General features: G+C 41.4%; 2 protein-coding genes across 20 annotated transcripts in view; one reads left to right on the top strand and one right to left on the bottom strand.

The window, feature by feature from the left end:
* The window catches only part of PLEK (pleckstrin), a 55,550-nt gene extending 40,626 nt beyond the window's left edge, over positions 1 to 14,924 (bottom strand). For 4 of the 18 annotated variants that reach the window (XM_046938476.1, XM_046938477.1, XM_046938478.1 and 1 more), the window contains exons 1-2: positions 13,714 to 14,924; positions 9,713 to 9,849 (exon numbers count right to left, since the gene is read on the bottom strand). The gene's annotated coding sequence lies outside the window, so the exon portion shown is untranslated. Of the gene's footprint in view, positions 1 to 8,252; positions 8,288 to 9,712; positions 9,850 to 10,607; positions 10,671 to 11,997; positions 12,127 to 12,412; positions 12,425 to 13,230 lie in introns of all 18 variants that reach the window. The other 14 variants (XM_046938466.1, XM_046938471.1, XM_046938465.1 and 11 more) reach the window with 13 other exon arrangements.
* Positions 14,925 to 14,987: 63 nt separating this feature from the next.
* PPP3R1 (protein phosphatase 3 regulatory subunit B, alpha) overlaps positions 14,988 to 19,603 on the top strand; it is a 33,555-nt gene continuing 28,939 nt past the window's right edge. Inside the window, exon 1 of one of the 2 annotated variants that reach the window (NM_204376.3) lies at positions 14,988 to 15,192. In NM_204376.3, the coding sequence (NP_989707.1) occupies positions 15,190 to 15,192 (3 nt within the window). In that variant the 5' untranslated portion in view covers positions 14,988 to 15,189. Of the gene's footprint in view, positions 15,193 to 15,406; positions 16,159 to 19,603 lie in introns of those variants that run through there. The other variant, XM_046938402.1, reaches the window with a different exon arrangement.

The raw sequence follows: 19,603 nt of genomic DNA, 5'->3' as shown, positions 1-19,603 counted from the left end.
AGACAAAAAAGGCAAATGACAGAATACAAAGGGGGTAATTAGAACTCAGGGTTGGTAAACAGAAATTAGTTGGGTTAACTCCAGTTCTAGCAATCACCTTATAAAGTGATCCAAAATATTCAGGTCAAAGTTGGATATATAGCTTGAATTTCAAGGTTGCTAAACATCCTTCTGGTTTAGTTGAGTTGAAAGAAAAAGGGACATCAGACTATTTAAGAAACAGAAAATTCTCAGGCAAGTCCAGAAAGGGAGCAGTGGTCTCCTGTTACTTAAAGTACTCCCTAATCAAAACGATGTCTGGAAAACAAATAGTTATTTCTTCAAACGAAGTTTAGCAGAACACAAGCCAACTCAAGCTTTACCAAAACCTTTCTGTCTTCAAGCATATTTAGCAGAAACTGAATACTAACACACACACACACACACACACACACACAGAGAGAGAGAGAGAGAGAGAAAAAAATGACTAGGAGCATTGAACGATTTGCTTGATCGAGTCATTGGGAAACCCTCTAAAACATTTTTCACACAAACTACTACTTTAGCATAAAGAGTCATTTCTCCATAAGAAGTATTTCATAATTAAGATTGTACTTGACTATTTATCTCTGTATTGTTCTTGTAAAATTAGTATGCTCCATAGACATGGGACTGATAACCATTAAGAATATGCTTCCCCCTACTAAGTATTTCTTTCTAATAAGATGAAGGGTTAAAACAACTATTAGTCTTCCTAATGTTCTCCTAGCCTTCCAAACCTATTATACAGCATTACCACTTATTCCAAATTAACAAAAACAAACAATAGAGTATGATCCTCAGTAAGCTACGTGTCTATTTAACCCTGATCATTAACGAATACCAGATCTTTTCTCCCAATATGGTTCCTCTCTGCGATGCTCTTGCATAGGAGGCATACCACAATTTTAATTAAAGAACAGAGATGTGACTGGAGAGTACAACTGCAGTCTCCAGAGGGCAACATTTAACTCCTGCCTGGCAGTCCAAGTGCGGAATACAAACACAGCAAAATAGAAAGCTTACAAGGGGTTTTCTGCTTCAGTTTCTACACACATCACAGCTCACTGGACTTGCACTGCTGTTTGAGTATGAAACTTGAACTTGGGCAACTACATTGCTTCCCACTCCAGAGCAATAGACAATACATGGATTTGGAAGCTCACGTGTAGAACATGAAACACTTGCATGATGCTTGGATGTCACTATAACATGCATGAAGCTTTATGGAAGGCATTCAATCCTTTTAAATCTTTTATGATCCAGAACAGCTTTATTTAAGGTATTTGCCTCTCTGCTGAAAGAAAGAATACAGAGCACTCTGTGTAATGCACTACCATTTCTAAATAATTTGCAACTGTGAAGAATCAATGGAAACAAAAAAATGTGTTCTTACTTTCCATATTTGGAACAATTAAATGTGAGCAGGACCCTGTAGAAGCACCTGCATTAAAGTACAAAAACCTCCCCAAGGATACCTGATATTTAAGAAAATTTATTTAGACAGCATATGGGAACCTTTACTGAGATTTAAAGCATATCATATTGAAACAGAGAAACCCAAATTTATTCCTGTTTGATACCTTAGTTCCTCCCTAATGCATGAGGATCAAAGTCATTAAAGTGCTTTTAATCTTGTCTATACTAGGAAATAACACATAAAAGATGAGCAAAAGTAACCTACAGTGGAAGAAAGAGCTCAGTCCAGTTGTGATGGTTTCAGATCATGTCAGGTCAACTGGGATGTAAAAGCACACAAACTGTAGCCAGTCAAGACAGAACTTTACTATGTCTCCAGTTCTAATACTCTTCTGTGAGCTTTTCACACATTTATCTGCAACACATTCAGAAAGTTAGCAAAATCACCTCCACCAAATACCAGTTTTCTCAGCCCTTCAGGAACTGAACATTGGAAAATAAAACCTAATATTTTGGAGAATTTTATCTGTTTGTCAAACACAGCTGAAATTGAATAATGAGTCCAAATTTATTAGAAGTGCATACACAAGATGATTGCATACACCTTCCTCACTAAAGCTAGCCATAAAATGCTTCTCAAAATGTCAGTGGCAGTAATAGTCTTTCTCTGGCTGGGGAGTTTCTTGTTTGTTTTAAATTGCAAATAACTACAGTTACAGCCATAAGGTAAGCTCTACTTCAGTGCACTGCCACCATACCTTAACCTGCATCTGGGAGGACAACATTCAGCCTTTGTGTCCATTCCCTAGAGAAATTACAGCAACTCAAGTGTCCCAATAATAGCGTTCTTTTCATCAGCAGTGCCAGAAATTTAAAGTGCAGAGATCTAGGAGGCTACCAGATCACTCAATCCAGCTATGAGATGAAAACCTTGCAGAGTTCTAACACCACATATGGAAAGCTGTAGAGTCCCATTTTCTTACATCTATGGTCTTTTTTAAACAGTGCTCCGAACATGCACAAAATGTTTTTATTAGAGCTGCAGTCAAGGACACATCAACTATAATGAAGCAGTAAAATTTAACTGCTGCCAACAACATTCCGCTTTGGTCTACAGTCAGTTGAGTTTCTGCCCAATATCCACTAGCTATCAGGCTCCCACTGTATGACACTAAGCTGCTTTGTCAAAAGTCTTTAAGTTTATTTTGCTTTTACTGCAACTCTTCACTATGCAGTTGCGCAGTAGTAAACATGACCTTAAGCTAGAGTGGAAGCTTGGCAACAACGTGATTGCAGATGTAATCTACAACAGCCACAGGAGCTAACCAAGCCAAAAGCAGAGTTGCAGCTCTTAAAAACTCAAGACTATAAATGGCTATACAAGATTTTATTTCACATTGTGGCTTGCTAGTGTGATTAATCATAGTGCAGTGTTACACCTGCAAATCATTTATCTTTTTGCAGATTCTGCAGAAGTAACTTAAATGTTCTTATACCTGATCATCTTCAAATCATCTAACAGTACATGAAGAGCAATAAATCAGTGGTACCACTTGAAACAGGCATTTCTAAGTGCACATGCAGCTCTACATGGCATCAGGACCTTGGATGGTGAAGTGAGCCGAAGCGTGCTGGAAAATAAAACGCCACTGTGATTTCAAAGGCTCAAAATGAAGGCCTGGTTAACATAACAGTTAAAAAATACAAGCCATCATCAAGGTTTTTTAGGATAAACCTATTTTAAAAGCTTCATCTGTAAAGTTTTGTTCAATAAGATGTAGTTATAAAACTCATTCAACTGCAGTGTTTCATAAGGCAGAGTGAACAGCCAAGAAATGAATACATCTGAGATGTATTTACAAATAAGCTACAGAAATAACTAGCCACAAACTTTGTTGCTGCAGCAAAGAAAACTACAGTAAAAAGAAAAGGCTCTCCTGAAAACAATTATTTAGATAGAGATAAAAAGAAAATAGAGCTGAAAATCAAGTTCACTGTAACATAGTGAATCCACCTCCTGAAGTGAACATCCTGTTAAAATCCCATAGCTACTTTTCAGAGATGAACAGAAGTCAGGTCCGCATCAGGAAGGAGACAATGAATTTCCATCCTTTTAGCATTTTCCCTTCTTAAGGCAACATTTCACTGTAGGCAGAACATATGCTTGGCTCAGGAATACATTGCTGAAGCCATAAAAACACTTCAAAACGAATACGGATTCGATCACTTCCTCACTCAGTGACTGAACACCCAAGCCAATACCTGCTTTTCGATTACTCCAGCTACATCATCATCAAGCCCTGAACTCTACCAGCAGCTCTATAATCAGCTCAACTTGTTGCTGTCAGGGAAGGGCCATCTATCTATCCCCACATTTCTCACAGTTACTCACACTTGTCCCTTCCCACTCTGCCTTGCTAGCACTCAAGCAGTCACCAGGTCAGTCACATCAGAAGGCTGATCTGGCACACAATGACTTTTAAAGGGTTGTTTTTCAGTCAGATTAGCTTCCCAATCCCACCACGCTCACAGCCATGGGAATACAAACACTAGCAGAAGGAAGAGGTCAGGAACACACAGCAAGAATGAGCTGTGCCTCAACCGAGGAACTGCACTTTCATACTGAAGTTCAGGCCTTGGCTCACCGCAGCGCTTGCAACCCTGCTCAGCAAAGCACACTGACTTGAGGCCTCAGTTACTATGGTGATGAGCACGGAATAAGTGTTTATATATAAATTAGGTAAATTCTCCCTTCAAGAAAATAGTTGTCCTTCTCACAAGAAGTTATTTCTATTTATTTTTTTTCTCTAAGTAGATGTAAAAAGAAAATTTATTAACATATTGAAGCTTAACAGTCATTATTAGGCATTAGTAAATGAATGATACTTTAAGCCTATGGTAAGAACTAACAAAAAGCACATGGAAAATTAGTCAAAGAGAATCCCAGCTCTTCTGAGAACTAAAGTGCTCAGCTCCCTAGAGATGAAGATAATGCTTGGCTTTATGTGTTTTAAGTTCTTGCTTATGAAAAACCAGAATGATTACAGGAACTGGATTTCGTTGTTTAATAAAACCTAAGTGATATCTCTTATTTGAATCAAAAATGAACGAGTCCTTTACTTCTATGCAACTACTAAATTTAATCACTCCTGCTTGTAAAACAGATCCTTTATTTCCTAACTAAGATTACTGTAAAAGCAGTAAGCTGAAATAAATGAATTTAAATACGCAGTTCAAAAACTCAAATAGTTTCATTCCTTTTTCAAAAGCTTATGAACCAGTAATTATAGTAGAACTATTTGCCACAAAGATACTAAATTCAGAGTAGAGAAAATGGTTTCCTAGGATAAGTGACTATAAAAAAAATGACGACAAAGTTGAACCAAACCCTGAATTCCTCCCTGAAGAAAAACAAATGATCGGCAAAACACAGTGGAAGTGTTGCCAGCTGATGAGCTGCCTCACTGTTTCCACTACGATGCCATCTGTTGCCAGCTCTTCCCTGTCCGTGTGCACTGAACTCCCTCTGAATCTCAGCCTGACCCAGATCCAATGCTGGTGTCAGAAGTCTGAGAATCAAATCCAGCTTTAACCACTCGATGGATGTGAATAACTACAACTGTGGTTGGAGGTGGGGCTTCGGTGACAGTAGGCAAAGAGGCTTTTGCTCCCAGCCACTTATTATTACCACTCTTTCACTGATTTTTCTTTCCTCCATTCTCCCCAGTCCACAAGCACTCATCCATTCCCCAGTCCAATTACCAAAGCTTTAGAAAATTTTCAGCCACATAAAGTGTTTAAACTAACACAGTTAATATTTTAAGAACTGAGTTAGGGAGCAGGCACACACCAGTTCATGCAAATACATCATATGGGGAAAACTTCCAATAGGAGACGCAGCAACAACAGTTAGTGGATACTCTTCCTGAAGCATAGCATGAGCTGATATACACATCTGCATATTCAGCATATTTTCTGCATATTACAACCTAGAAGTAAAGAACAGTGAGATCTTAACCTTAATGAAGGAACTGAGTAACTATTTAGCCTCTGCATTTAGGTTGCAAACTGCTCCATGGCAAAGACTTCTCTGCCTTGCATACGTTGTCAGTACACAAGAAATAAACAAAAATATACAGCAGTTCACAAAGAAGCAGAGTGTAATCTTGACTTGCTCTAAGAATAGGCCAAGCTGCTTCCTCCAGTTTGTATGCAAATTTATTACTGAAGACAATGGATGTATTTGATGGAAGAAATTCAGCTCAGAATTGGAATCTCTCAAGGGACCACTGGAAACAAAGATGATCTTAAGCAGCCATTTTCTGTCCAAAAATTTTTAAGTGACAAATATTTACATGTTTATCAAAGCGATCCATGTATCTACTGAGTACTTAGTTACAGATGCTAGGAATAGAACATCACTGCAAAGGGAGACAATAAGGTCAGACAATCTCCGTTTATCCTTTAAAACATTATTATCAATTCCCAAAGCACTCATGAAAGTCTGCAAGATAATCCATAGCGAAGTACCAGACATCCCCAAACACTGGTACTAGAGCTATCAGCTGCATTCAGAGACAGCTAAACGGCTTATTGTACTGACCAGTGGTCTCAGAGTGCATTTTCTTATTAATGTATTCAAAACTGTGTGTTGTCTTCAAACTCTTACAGCAGTAAGAGTAAGAGCCAGTTGTAGGAATGGGGCAGCAGGGGCTGCCTGCTGTGAGCAACAAGCTCTCATTGCCCTGCCCAGAGATTCGGAGAACTTCCAACTCAATCTCGCACCTTGGTGGAACAGGACAATCCACAGGAAACCATTCACATCTCCTATCTGCAGAGTTTCCCCCCCACCCATCCCCAGACTGTCAAGAAGTACACAGGAGAAGACAAAATGACACAAAGTCTGGATAACCATGAATGGAGATCTTGAGAACACGTTCAAAATGGCTACCTGTGATTCCAAGAATTTATTATTTTAACCTCCTGTTGCATTCTATAGTATGGGACAGACGTACATGGTCACATATTCAGAGCAGTAGAAATTTACTAACAAAATTAACCAACTGAGCATTAAAATGCAAACAGAATTTTAGAAAAATACCAATAAATTTAGGCATTTACCATTGGAGAGGTGAGTTTTTCCTTATACATTACACAAACAAGATACTTAAAAACTATGCAGAATGAACATGTGCATTGCCAAACCTTGCACATTAGGGCAGGTTCTTATTCTTAATTCTTATTTATATTTCACTCCACATTAACATGAATTAAAATATGGTATAGTCCCTGGTTAAGCTGTATTTTAGTTCAGTTAAAGAACCTCCAAGAATCTACTTCTTTATTCACTGATGCCAAGCACTTTACAGCTCCAGCTACGACTGCTTTGATGATAGATGTTGGTCTTCTTGTTTGTTTGTTTGTTTTACTTTAATAATAAAAGCTTTACAGGCTTTAGGCATTCCCTGCCCTTCTCCAGCACTTTCAGGGACCTTGATCAGCTAGCAGCACTTCCTCTTTAAAAGACTGTGCCAAGGGTCACTCAGACTTTACAGGAATTGAGAAGCCCTGAAAGCAACAAAACCCAGATTTAGGGAAGTCTTTGTCCTTATTTTTAAAAGGCTGCTTACTCCACACAACTTAAAGGCTCTAACCTCCTAAGGTTTGCAACAAACAAACAGTTTTAGGCCATACCGAAAGATTTCTGAGTGCAGACAACCAGTTTATAATGAAAATAGGTTCCCTGAAGAATTAATCTGAAGTATGATCTATTTATTGCACTCAGAACAGCAGTGCTTAAAAAAAAGCTAACAGCCCACACAAGGGCTGCAGGTCGTTCAGCATCAAAAGTTCAGCATCATTTCTATATCTGACTGAAAAAAATGAAGAGGATGCCTTCCTTCAGGCTGGACAAATTCTCACTATACCAGATATATCCACAACTGGCATGCTATTGACCAAGACTGTCCTTGTCAGCAGAGGGAGAATAGGGTTTACTTCCAAGAGGATTATATATACACACTTCTCCTCCTCCCTTACAGCAGTCATTTTCCCCCACATCCCAAGCTAAACCTAATGCAATGCATTTGACTGGGAATGTGCTCCCTAGCGCAGAGGCATTAATGAGTCTCTGTCACTCTGGTGTAGGATTACTGTATTCAGACACAGGGAATGAAAGTTGTTGGATGGTTGCTACTGAGGTTCTGCTCAAAGTATTGCTAGAGCAATAGCCTTGATAGCTAGAAGGGCAAGGTAGTATCTGTGACCTGTATTTTTATTCTTGGCTACATATACTAAAATCAGTAAGTAGCATGCTTCCTGCTTCACCATGCAAAGAGGGAGTATTTCTCAGAATTGTTCCTATTTGAAAGAGGGCCAAAACATAAACATTTCCCAGACACGGCCCGCACTTTTAGCTCTGGTGGTTAGCAATAGGGAGGTAGCAAAGTAATCCTGTGAGCCAAAGTCGGCCAGAAAACAGCAAATTATGTTGACCAGGAAGCCACTACAGCATTGTTTATTCTAGTCCAAATTTGGTGTGAGTTGTAAAAGGGAGAGAACACTGAATGCACCTTCACCAAGAAGGCTTGTTGGAATGGTGGGTTGCTATTACATGCAGAACACTTGATCCACCAGAACTGTACACACTGCATTAAATCTTTATCCAGTTGAGATGCACGCAGCTGTAGCATAACTCAGAGGTAACGTGCTTATAATAGCATTAAACAAGATTATTAAAAAAAAAACCAAACAAGATATACATGCATTGCAGAGCTCTCACAGCACTGGGAAGTACAGATGTGTACTTCACCTACCTGTACATCAGGAATTTTACCAGCTATCCATATGCCTGCAAAAAATGCTCATACATGAACTTCAGTGGAATAGGAAAAGGCATGAAAAATTTTAAGTTCTTTAAAAGATCATTGCTTTTTTTCTTTTTTCCCCGCAATGAGATGATACTAGTTAGTTATCTAGATAATTTATAATCTGCACGTATAATTACATCACAAAATATTCAGCTAAAAAGCCTTAGAACCACTACTGGTCATATTTTACCCACACCCAACAAACACAGGAGGTTCTGTTGTTCCTGTTTGCTCTGTTCTTCTCCCCCAGGTAGGTCCTTCTATAAAAGAAAAATCCCCATTCTAGCAAATTCTTGTAGGAGAGCTCAGCAACAGCATGACTGATCAGAAACTAATTTAAAATCCACTGATTTATAAATCCATTCTACACCAGTACCTTGCCAAGCAGAAAGGAAGCAGAAGCCTCAGGACTTACTAGTGTATCACAGAAACAAGCTGCATTCCACTCCTGGCAAGTGCCCCTCTTAATTAGGCATCCTTTTACAACATGAAGGCCCAAAGACTTAGAACACATAGAATCTTCAGATTGTTAACAGAGTTTAACAGTGAGTCCAGCCAAGCTGTAACTCCTGTAAGGGATTCTTTACCTTCTGTGCAGAGCAAGAGCTCCCAGCAACTGTAACAACCGTGCACAAAACAGGTGCTGTCTCATATCTCCTCAAAGGAAAAGGATGATGCAGGGAAGCTAAATCTTTTAATGGTTCCTTAGGTGACTGTTCTATTCTAAGCACAAATTAGCAGAATCTAACCCTTCCAGCATCACGGTAAAAGGATAATACCTAGGATGTCCAAACACTTTGGATTGAGAACCTGAATGTGCTTTACAGGGAAAAAAAAAACAACAAAACATAACAAAAACAAATGCAGACATCCCATCCAGCAGCATGAGAATAACTTCACTCTTCTACCAAAAGCAGCAGAGCAGGAATGAAACAATAGCCCTCACTAAAGAGAAACTCAGGCAATTTTCTAGTCCTGTACTGCAAACAGAATATCTGAAGACTACTGTAGTAAGTAAAGTGTTGTATCCAGTGATGATACAATGATAAACGAGGTGCTCTGGAGTACAAGAAAAGAGCATCTCCAAAACCAGTTTTGCCATGCAACATGTAGAGCAGTAAAACCTCTCACAGCTATGAATACACACGTGGTATTCTATATTAGCACCAAATGAAAGTTCTTCGAATTCTTAGATGCACTTTGAACTTCCATAGCAAAAAATCACATCCTGTGCCAGTCAGACTCAATTGGCATTTAGGGTTATGCTCCCTCCTGTTTCTCAAATTGAAACCACAAACCACAGAGCCCTCAAAATAAGCTTCTCAGAAAGTGCCTGCATGGAGCAGAAGTACATAGTGAAAAATCACACAAGCACAATGCTCAAAAAACATAAGAATATTACTTACCTTAGTGTAGTCTCACGTCCTGAGCTGAGAGGGCCTTGAATGTTCATTTGCATGGATATGTCTGATTGTGCTGCATTACATCTTCCTTGAAAGCTCTAACAACTTATTTCATTTCACACACATGATGGCACTGCAAACTAAGATGGATTTTATGAGCACTGAGATCACAGCAACCAAAGCCACATAAAGATGCATAGCTAAGATGGACACAATTTACTGTATTGATACCACAGAGTTTCTTAATGTCATTCTTTTACTCCTCCATGATGAACAGAAAAGGTTAACACACAGAACTCCACACTACATTACTTAAACTCCCCACAACACAAACTGATATGCTAAAGGACATTCAACGTGACAGCATCACCTATTTTGGTTAGTTTTGAAAGAGTCAGGTTCCTTACTGGTATTCAAATGTTTTTCCCAACTCAAACCATTAGGGGATGAACAACCAAGCAGTTCCCCTGCTTTCTCTCTGCTACGAGAGAAAGAAGTAAGATACTAAGACATTTTGTCATTACTTTGGTTCAGATGCCATTGTTTCACTACTAAATTACCAGTCTGTTTGCTATTTGAGTCATCACCTTCAGAGTTTGTACTGGCCAGAGCCTGAAACAGTCAGCCAATGATAAAAGCAGGTACTGCTTTAAGATAATTCAAGTGATTATTTCCACAAGATTGAAGTTATGTATGCTAATAGCTCATTAATATCCTGTGCAGGCCAATCTCTGTTGCCTAATCAATTTTTGCAAGATAAAGCCTTCATAACATAGACCAATGTCTGAGTATCCCTAGTAGAGTTAAATAAAAGCAATAATCTCCAACAGTGGGAGATGAGCATATCAGTGCATATCAGTGAAAAATCAAACACGGTACTCATGTTTGCAGCATTTACCCAGTTATGCAGTCTTTGAGCAGTCAGAACATACTTCTTAGCAAAATTCCCCAGAACAAGTATCTTGAAAACAAAAAAGCAATCAATAACACCAAGTCCAGCTACAGTTGAATGCCATTAATTGCTAAGCAAGTAACATCACCATATTCAATTATTATGCCAACAGCATAGCCTCAGGAAAAAAATATAACCTTTCAGTCTCAATCTTCCTTGCAAATTGTTTCCATATATTTGTTCTGCAGAGAGCTAACTGATAAAGTGATACAACTACAGGCACAGGGTCAAAGACATAGACAGCATTTTTATTCTCAGCTTATCCTAGCCAGCACTGACAGTAAGTTTAGGAAATCAGAAGACCACTCAGTAAAACAAAGTTAAGCCAAAAAAAGAAAAAAAAGAGAAAAGTTCACTGCAGTGATTTTCACTTTGTTGGTTCAAGTCCTTGGAGGCTCTTAATTACCACTAAGAGCTCAAAAGGAAGCCTTTGAAAGAAATAACCCTACTCTCAAGACATTTAATTCCACACCTTGGGCAGCAAAATCTACAGAAATATTTACAGCACATATGCTCAAGGCAACTTCATATGCAAGCCAGGTCTAGCAGTTTGGAATTTAATGCTCTTCAGAGCTGCAGTATGACCAAGAAAGTTACCAAAAAGCTCCCTATTAACCTACGACTTCACATGAATTCCGTGGCCCTTCCTTTGCTCCTGACTTTAAAGAGTCCCCTTCTCAATCTTCTAGGTAAAGAGAACAGTGCTCCCCTGTGTCCCTAACCCATTTATTTGACCATTTATCCTTCTATGCCTTACTGGATCTGAAAAATAATATCTATCTCTCCTCCCAAGTCGTGGCAATTTATACATGCTCACACAAATATGCAAGAAAACAAGGGCAGACTCCTTTTGATTTCTTTCAACTGAAAAGACAGATGTAGGTGTAAGAGAAATACTGCGAGAGAAGTACTTCATTTCTCCAAGCATTTGTCAGTTCTAGTCAGTATTATATCTTTAGATGTACCTATTATTCTACCAGTTATCACAAATGGCATGAGATAAATGAATATGGTGCATCAGTTTTACAGACTAAAGAGTTCAGGATCTGCAGTACCAGAGCAATTCAAACCTGCTGAGAAAAGCTATTTAGACGGAAATTATAACCGTCTTTTCTCTTTTGCTGATAAAATACAGCCCTCCTCCCACCTCTCTGCAGCTCAGTGTACTTTCCCTCAAAGCTAGGTCCTAAAAGGTAGCTTCCCTTTTTGCCTTCTAGAGCATTAAAGCAAAATAAGAATGTTTATTTTTAAGGAACACAACTGGAGCCAATAAGAACACATAAATGCTTAAAAATGGCATATTTTCAAGCTTCACCGCTCTGTCCCAAGAGGTTACCTGCTTTGCTGGGAAAAGCTGCTTACAGCCTTTGAAGGGTCAGGACAGAAGATTATTTAATTAGGTGGCAGCCCTCACCCTGGGTTAGCAGAGAGGCAAATGCTCCATGCAAAATACATCCTGCAACATCTGCAAGTAGAGAATGTATGAAGACCAACACAAAGGGAGACAAAGATATGCTCAAAGATGCATAATATCCTCATGCGCACAGATGTAAGACACAAAGTTATCAGTAAGAGAAAGGTGAGGTGCCACAATTAGCACTTCAAAAGGAGCATGCTACCAAAGAACTGCAGCAGGAGCCCAGTCACATCAACAGGAGCATGGAAATTGTTTTCCAGGCCAAACACTATGCAAACCACATCATTACTGTTTATGACACCAAAGAACATAAAGAGGTACATAGTTAACTTACCTGTTCATTTACCTGTAACCATAACAGCCTTCCATTACATTAAAATACACACTTATCCTAGTTCTAATGGTTGTAATTATGCTGCAAAAGGAGCTTAAGGCCCAGGAAGTGACAAAATGCACAACTGTCTGAAACTTTAAAAACAGACTCAAACATTGGTACTAGCAGGAATACTATTCAGAAATGTGATAATATAATGTAAATTGTTAAATGCAAGTCATGGCTTTCTGCACTTGGTTACACGCTACCAGATGCCATCTTGTGCTTTAAACACCTTTCAGAAGCTGGATATAAAAGTGCCTTTGACATGTTGACACAGCAGAAAAAACTAAAATTAATTACTGTGACTTTGTACTGCATCGAGAGCTTCAAAACTGCAAGCAGTGACACATCTGCCTTACGAGATAAAGAATATATTTTCATAACCTCTTGGCCGCCTCTACTCAGAACCTAAAAAGGTAACAGTTAAGGTATTGTGCTTCTCATTTCTGTTTATTTCAGTCCCTTTACTTTGTGCCATAAAAATTCTAGCCGTATTCAACTTGAGTTAGCTGATTTTTACTCCAGTTTTGCGTCTGTTAGTGACGCTGCAGTCACTGACGCTGCAGAGGCTGCAGTGACAGAGAGGTAAGCAGAAGGGCTGTTTGACATCAGAATTTCTTGTTCTTTCAGATTTCTTAAACTTCTATTTTTGTCTGCAGTCCAGTCAGTTTTAACACTGGTTTTCAGTAAAATCTAACAATGTTTTATTCCCAGACATCCTAGGAACCAGATTTTTTTTCCTCCCCTGAGACAGCAGCTGTTCTAGATACCTGTACCTGGCAGTGAGAAGAGGTGGGGTCTTCCTTGCCTGGGCTGGACCACTTCATACTGTATCATCTCTCGCTGTGGCAAGGCTCAGTTTCCTATCACCAAGGCCTTTTCTCCTATTTCACTATTAAAGTAAAGCTTATGGTTCTGCATTATTGTCTGTTTTGCATTCTTTTGGGGCAATTACCTTTCGTTTGCCACCATTTAGTTTCACTCATTGCCGCATTCTTCGTTTCCTCACAACTGCTAGATTTTTTTTCTCTGCAATCTCTGTACCCTGCTCTTTATTCCTCCCAGTCAGGCTTATCCCTTTCTGCAGATCTGAAGGCATGCTGAGTATCATCTCCCCAGCAGAACCTGAGGTACATTTTTACAGGTACTTTCTAAGAGCTGCACATCTATTACCACGCTTTAAGTCTCTTACATGAGAAATTCCAATCTGTTCTAGAACTCCACATTTACACATTATCTAGCTTCCAGAACAGACTCACCGAAGATTTCCTGTTCCTCTCATCATTTACACATTGCCAGTTCAAGATTCTGTTGTTTTGTTGCTGTTTTTTATTCCAGGAACTCTGAAGGTGACCTTTGCTGGCCTCAGACCAGCTCAGACTCCCACAGATAACAGTGATGAAGTAGTTATTTTTCTGAGAAGCTAAAGAAGGAAAACCACTGTTTTAGACCGTGGAGTTCACACTCAGCTATGCTTCTAAATACATTAACGTGGTTTAAAGTAATAACTTTAAGTTATGAGCTCCTTTCTCACACAATTAAGGTTGCCATTCCCCTTGAGCTCGGCAGGATGGATTTGCCTTTCCCTAGCAAACTATTTCACTACTGTGAGCCAAATATCAAGCACCTGAAGGACAACATCCATGTGGTATGGAGCCTATTCTTTGGCAGCATTAACACAGCAATATCCTATACATAATTATTACTTTCACATCACCATTCATCACACCATAGTGAGCACTGCGTTATGGTGCTCCAAAAAAAAAAAACAAAAACAAAAACCAAAAAACACCCAAACCACATTCAGCAGAGAAACCACAAAGAAATACAAAAGCAGCAAAGAGAACATAAAATTCATGTATGAGGGTATTTTACTTCACCCTTCACCGAGACTTTTAAAGGCATCACTTGGCCTACTTGGAACTTCACAATATACAGATCACTCCCCAAGGGTCAGCCTTATGCAAGCAGTCACGTTGCCCTAAATCTTGCCTCAAAGACATTATGAAGGCTGTATCTTTGGGCTTGTACTTATCAGTTCCTTTATTTAGTAGATTATCCAGGATGCAAAGCCAAACTAAAGACACTGAAACAACACAGAGGTAGGTACGCTTTTAATAACCACCTTAGCACAGGATGCATCCATTAGTTCTGCATAACCACTCATGAACCCTACAGCTCCCTGCAAGCCCACACAACACTAAGCACCTTCCAAAAGGCCCTACAGAGCACATCCCCTAGCTGCTCTTAGGAAAAGGACTAAAAGAAAGGAAGCAAGAGCTCTAGCAACAAGGCTTGTAAAGCAGCCTCTACAAGATAGCACAAGGAGAACCTGCAAAGACCCTCTAATGCTGCAACTGCAACAACCGCAGTAGCAACACACCCACCCCACCAACCCACGCCCTCAGCGCCGCCGCCATTTTACCCCATCCCCCCTTCCCCTCCCGCCGCAGACGCCGCTGCCGCGCTCCGCCCCCTTCGCGAGGGCGGTGCGGGGCGCGGCGGGTGCCCGGATGTGGGAGGCCCCGCCCCCGCCGCCGAGCGTTAGCGCCGCTCGCGCCCCCGCCCTCGCTCGCTGCGCGCCGTTGCGGGTCAGCGCCAGCAGCCACTGCCGCAGTGAGGGAGCGGAGCGGGCAGCGGGCCCGGCGGCGGCGCCCAACGTACGCGCGCGACAGCCAGAGCGGGGCTCGGCGGATCCAGCTGCAGGGGACGACGCCTGACGCCCACCCGCCACCATGGTGAGGAGCCTCCCTGCTCCCGCCCCGACGAATATTCCAGGCCGGGCCGCGCGGGTGGGCGGTGAGGGGGGAAGCCGGGGTGGGGGCTTTCGGACCCGTCTCCTCCTCCCCCGAGCTTTCCACGTCCTTCGCGGGCCGGCGCCGCTCTTCCCTCCCCCCACCCCCTCGCTTTTTTCTCCCTTCTTTCCACTCTCCCCGGGGGCGGGCGCGTCCCCCGCTTCCCCTCCGCCGCCCCCGTGTTCCCCGCAGCGCGGCGGGGGCTCGCGCCGCCCCTCGCGGCCCTCAGCGCCGCCTCCCGCGCGGCCCTCCCTCCGCTCCGCTCCTCTCCCCTCCCCAGGTGCCGCCGCTGCCCCCCGCCCCGCGCTTCGCTCTGCCCATCTTCGGAGGTTCCTCTCTCCCCCCCGGCCCGGGGAGCCGTGAGGCACGTAGCCCGTGGCGGCGGGCGGGCCGGGTGCGGGGAGCTCCGTGTCGGAGCCGCTCCGCTCCTTTTAATCATGGCGATTTAAATTTCCCTTTTACTGCCGTAAAATTAACCCGGAGGTACGGCGCGGAGCTGTGTAGTATTGCGCGCCGACACTAGGGGTGTCTCCTGCCTGCCGCCGCTGCCAAGAAATCAACGCCCTGTTTTAACAAACACGTATTTTAGCCCAAATTCTCCTCTCCCAGGCTGCGAGGAGGCTGTGGCAGCGTTCTGGCTCTGCACTTGGAGGACTACGGGTGGCCTAAGCTTTTCCATTCTTCCCTCCCCAAGAGCGAGGCCAGCTGTCTGTCACCGCCCAGCGGCTCAGAAGGGGCTCCCTCTTGTTTTTAAGCAGGGGTTTGTGGTCTCTGCCTTAAAAACTGAGCTCCGTGCTGAAAATGACGTGGCACGCTCTTTGCGCTTCAGCGGCTGTTAGATGTGAATTTGAAGAAGCGCTCAGAAATGCGCAGAGGCTGCGTTTGTTGTCAGCTGTGGCCTAAAACAATGTGAGTAACGAATGGCTACGTGCCCTCCTCGCAAGGCAGAGACAAGCGGGCTTGTGTGTTGAGGACTGGGGAGATTGGAAGTTGAAAAGAACAAACAAACAGTTGAAATGAGAATTGATACCACGTTGTGGTTCTGCTGATGGTGCTGTGAGGATGCAGGTGAACAGTTGCCACCTTCCAGACACCAGCTGTGCTCTTACTGCCATTAGCTGGGGCTTCTGTGAAAGTCTTGCTCTCCAAGACTTGCCTGATGCCAGCGTGCATAAAAGAAAGGGAAATGTTATTTGGCGGTGATGCCCGTGAGTGTATTAGCAGCCTGTAAGGAATCAGACTTTCATGTACGATAACTTCCATTTTTTTCCTTCATTCTGCCTTAAAGGAAGCTGCCGTAACACCTCCTGCTGATATAATCACGTTGGTTATTACTTTGGCTTCTTGAACAGTATTTCTTTTTAATTGGTTGCCACATGTAAATGCTGATGAGTGGGAAAGATATTCCAGATGTTACCCTGGTCAGCAAAGGTGCATCTTTGCAAGAACAAGCCGTAGCAACTTGGAGAGAACTGACTGTGCCTGCATCACTATTGTTTCTGGTCACACCTGATCGTAGGTGCCTCATGAAAATCATGTGTAAGCTAAGCAGTTGTCAGTTTAGTCTGTTTTTCAATACTTCTTACCACAAGCATCATTTAAGTTGCTGTTCTTAGTGTTGTTACCCTATGGATATTCTCATTGAAAGCATTTGCTTTAAATAGCAAAATAGGGCAGATCTTGTTTCAGTCTTTATTTAATTTCAGTAGAGCAATCTTATTTCAGTAGTTCCAAGTTCTTTGCTTTATCTTCCTCTATGTTGTTGCAGGGCCAGGGGGCTGACAGTTGTAGTGAAGAATAAAAGGTGAATATGTTCATAGGAAGTAGTTTAAGATATAACATCAACGTCTAGTAAGTAAAAGAACGTAGTTCTGGATATTTTGGTATAGCTAGTTTAAAATCCTACCAAGCAGAGAGCAGAGTATGATACTTCCATTACATAATACTAGGGGTGTTGCTGTATTCTGTCATAGTTGACTTAGGAATACTATTCCTAGAAAAACGTATTACAAAAAGGTAAATACCCCAGAGAGATGCTAATAAACACTCTTGGGTTTGGTTAAATCTGTTTTGTTGGGGTCGCCTGTATTCAGGCAGAGGGGGCCTCACAGTGGCCTCTCTGATTCATATCTAGCTCTTGAGCTTTGTGGTTGCAGGACAGAAGAGACAGAAATATGCAGGAGTCACCCAAACCGTGTTATATAATGCATCTTTCTAGCAAGCTGAGAGAGTCTTTGGGAAATTAAAGGAGTCAGTCTGAATTTGGACGCTGCTCTTGCTAGTCTCTGCTTAGATGTGACTTGCTTTACTTGAGCAGTGCTGGTGCTTCTGACACTTAAGCATCCTTTCCAGATGAAGCTATTCATTCCCAGGCTGATATAAAACAGTTTTTCTAAATGACTGAAGCCAAGAACCACCAAAACATTTCTTTCTGAAATAAAAACAAAACAAACACCACAAGGCTGTCTTGAGTGCTTCTTTACTATTTTTCAGGGAGGATGCTAAATAAATCATTAGTTGAAGGGAAACAAACAGACAGTTATTCTGCTACCAAATCACAGTTTGACTGCTATCATTCTAAACTCTCAGGAAGTCATTTCAGCTTTGCCTGGTGCCTAAGTCCAGGTCATATGGACTGGGAAGTGTTCAGTATTCCCTCCCATTCCATCTGACAGCAAACTAGAGATCTGGTGCCACACAGGAACTAACTAGTCTAGGATTCAAAATGTGAAATGCATGTGTAGGTCTTCAGAAAATAGAGGATTTGGGGTAGGCTTACTTAAGGCATTCTACTTAGTATATGGTTTTGTTTTAGAAGTGAATTTTCAGGTCTATAGTTTTGAAGCCAGTTTGGATATTTAAGTTTACTTAGGTCTGTGATCTACAGAAGAACATGGAGACTGTTGATGAATGAGGAAAGAAACTTTAAAAAATATTATAATGTTTCATTGATGGAGTAAAGGTGGAATTTTGTGTTTATACTGTGGAAGATGCGTTTGGGAGGGAGTGAAAACTGAGTCATTTAAGGGAAAATGATGTGTGATGGGAGTGCCTTGGGATCTTTATTTATCTTGTAAGGTATCTGACATAGTACTAAAAGAGAAGCTTTGAGGGAGTGAGATTAACAACATCTAAATTAGGACTTTTATAGGTACGTTGAAGACGATGAGGCTGTCTTCTGACCATCCACGCTGCTGGAAAGGGCAGCCTCAGTAATTGTGGTATTTCTGAGGAAATAAGGCAGATGCACTTTGGTGATGAACTGTTTCTTGGTCTGCTTCTGCTTCATCATGTCATACAGACATACCACATTGCTGAGGTGTCGCCAGGTTGCTCTAAAAAAATCTTAATCCAGTTTGATTGATGTAATAAATACATCAATAAATACATCAAAAAACGAAGACATTGCAGCTTTCTTCTGCCTATCTGGTAGTGTCACAGAACAGCTTTTTATCATTGTAGATACGTTTAATAGTGTTACAGTATGTAATCAGTTACACCTGCACAAGATTTTTTTTGACATGGCCTTGATTTTCCCAGCTAACAAAAGAATCCCTTTCCCTCTCCTTTTTGCTGCCTGTGATTAGCTGCCTTTGGTTAAAAGAAAATTGCATCGTCCCCTAAAGTGTTTGAAGTCTGAATGGTAGTTGAGCATGAAACTGTTAAGACCTTGATTTAGTTGCAGGAAATGATGATCCAGAGTTGTGTTAATGGAAGAACTTTTCTTTTTTTCTTTTTCTTTTTCTTTCTTTCTTTCTTTCTTTTTTTTTTTTTTTTTTGTAATTTGAGCTAATGTATGATCTTTTGAAAGCCTTTTGCTCTTGATTTCCTTACCCCTCCTTCCTCCCAGGCCTGTCCTCCCTACTCTGGGTAGTATCTTTTGTGCACTTAAAAGTTGCACTGTTCTGTTACTTGTAGTTTAGCAGCCAATTCGCTTAGTGACACTTTTTCCTGTTATTTCACCCTTTCCTTCTTCTGGCTTATGCTTTTCTCTTTTCCTAAGCTTGTTTATTCCTACAGAAAGGCCACAAAAGCAGAGGGAGCTATTTGTTCCTGTGCTTCCAATATGTTAGTTCTTTCCCAGAATGACCATCAGGAACAGGGGAGGTGCTCCTGTGCGATGGCCCTATTACAACTAAACTCCTCTGCTTCTGGAGGAGTGGATGGTGAAAGGATGGGGGAGTAGAGGTTGAAATGATGGGGAAGGAATGATGTCAGGCCTTGGTCTACATCGGGACAGAGGAGTGGAAAGTGCTTGTGCTATGCAGCTGTGTATTGCCAGAAAATTAGTATTTTGCTTTTACTTTCACGTTCCTGTTAAAACAAGAAGAAAGTTCTGACTCCTTGCCCTGGA

This window comes from Gallus gallus, chromosome 3, assembly GCF_016699485.2.
Source record: "Gallus gallus isolate bGalGal1 chromosome 3, bGalGal1.mat.broiler.GRCg7b, whole genome shotgun sequence".
Lineage (NCBI taxonomy): Eukaryota > Metazoa > Chordata > Aves > Galliformes > Phasianidae > Gallus > Gallus gallus.
The sequence above is the reverse complement of the archived record's forward strand: the minus strand, read 5'-3'. Positions and strand labels throughout refer to the sequence as shown.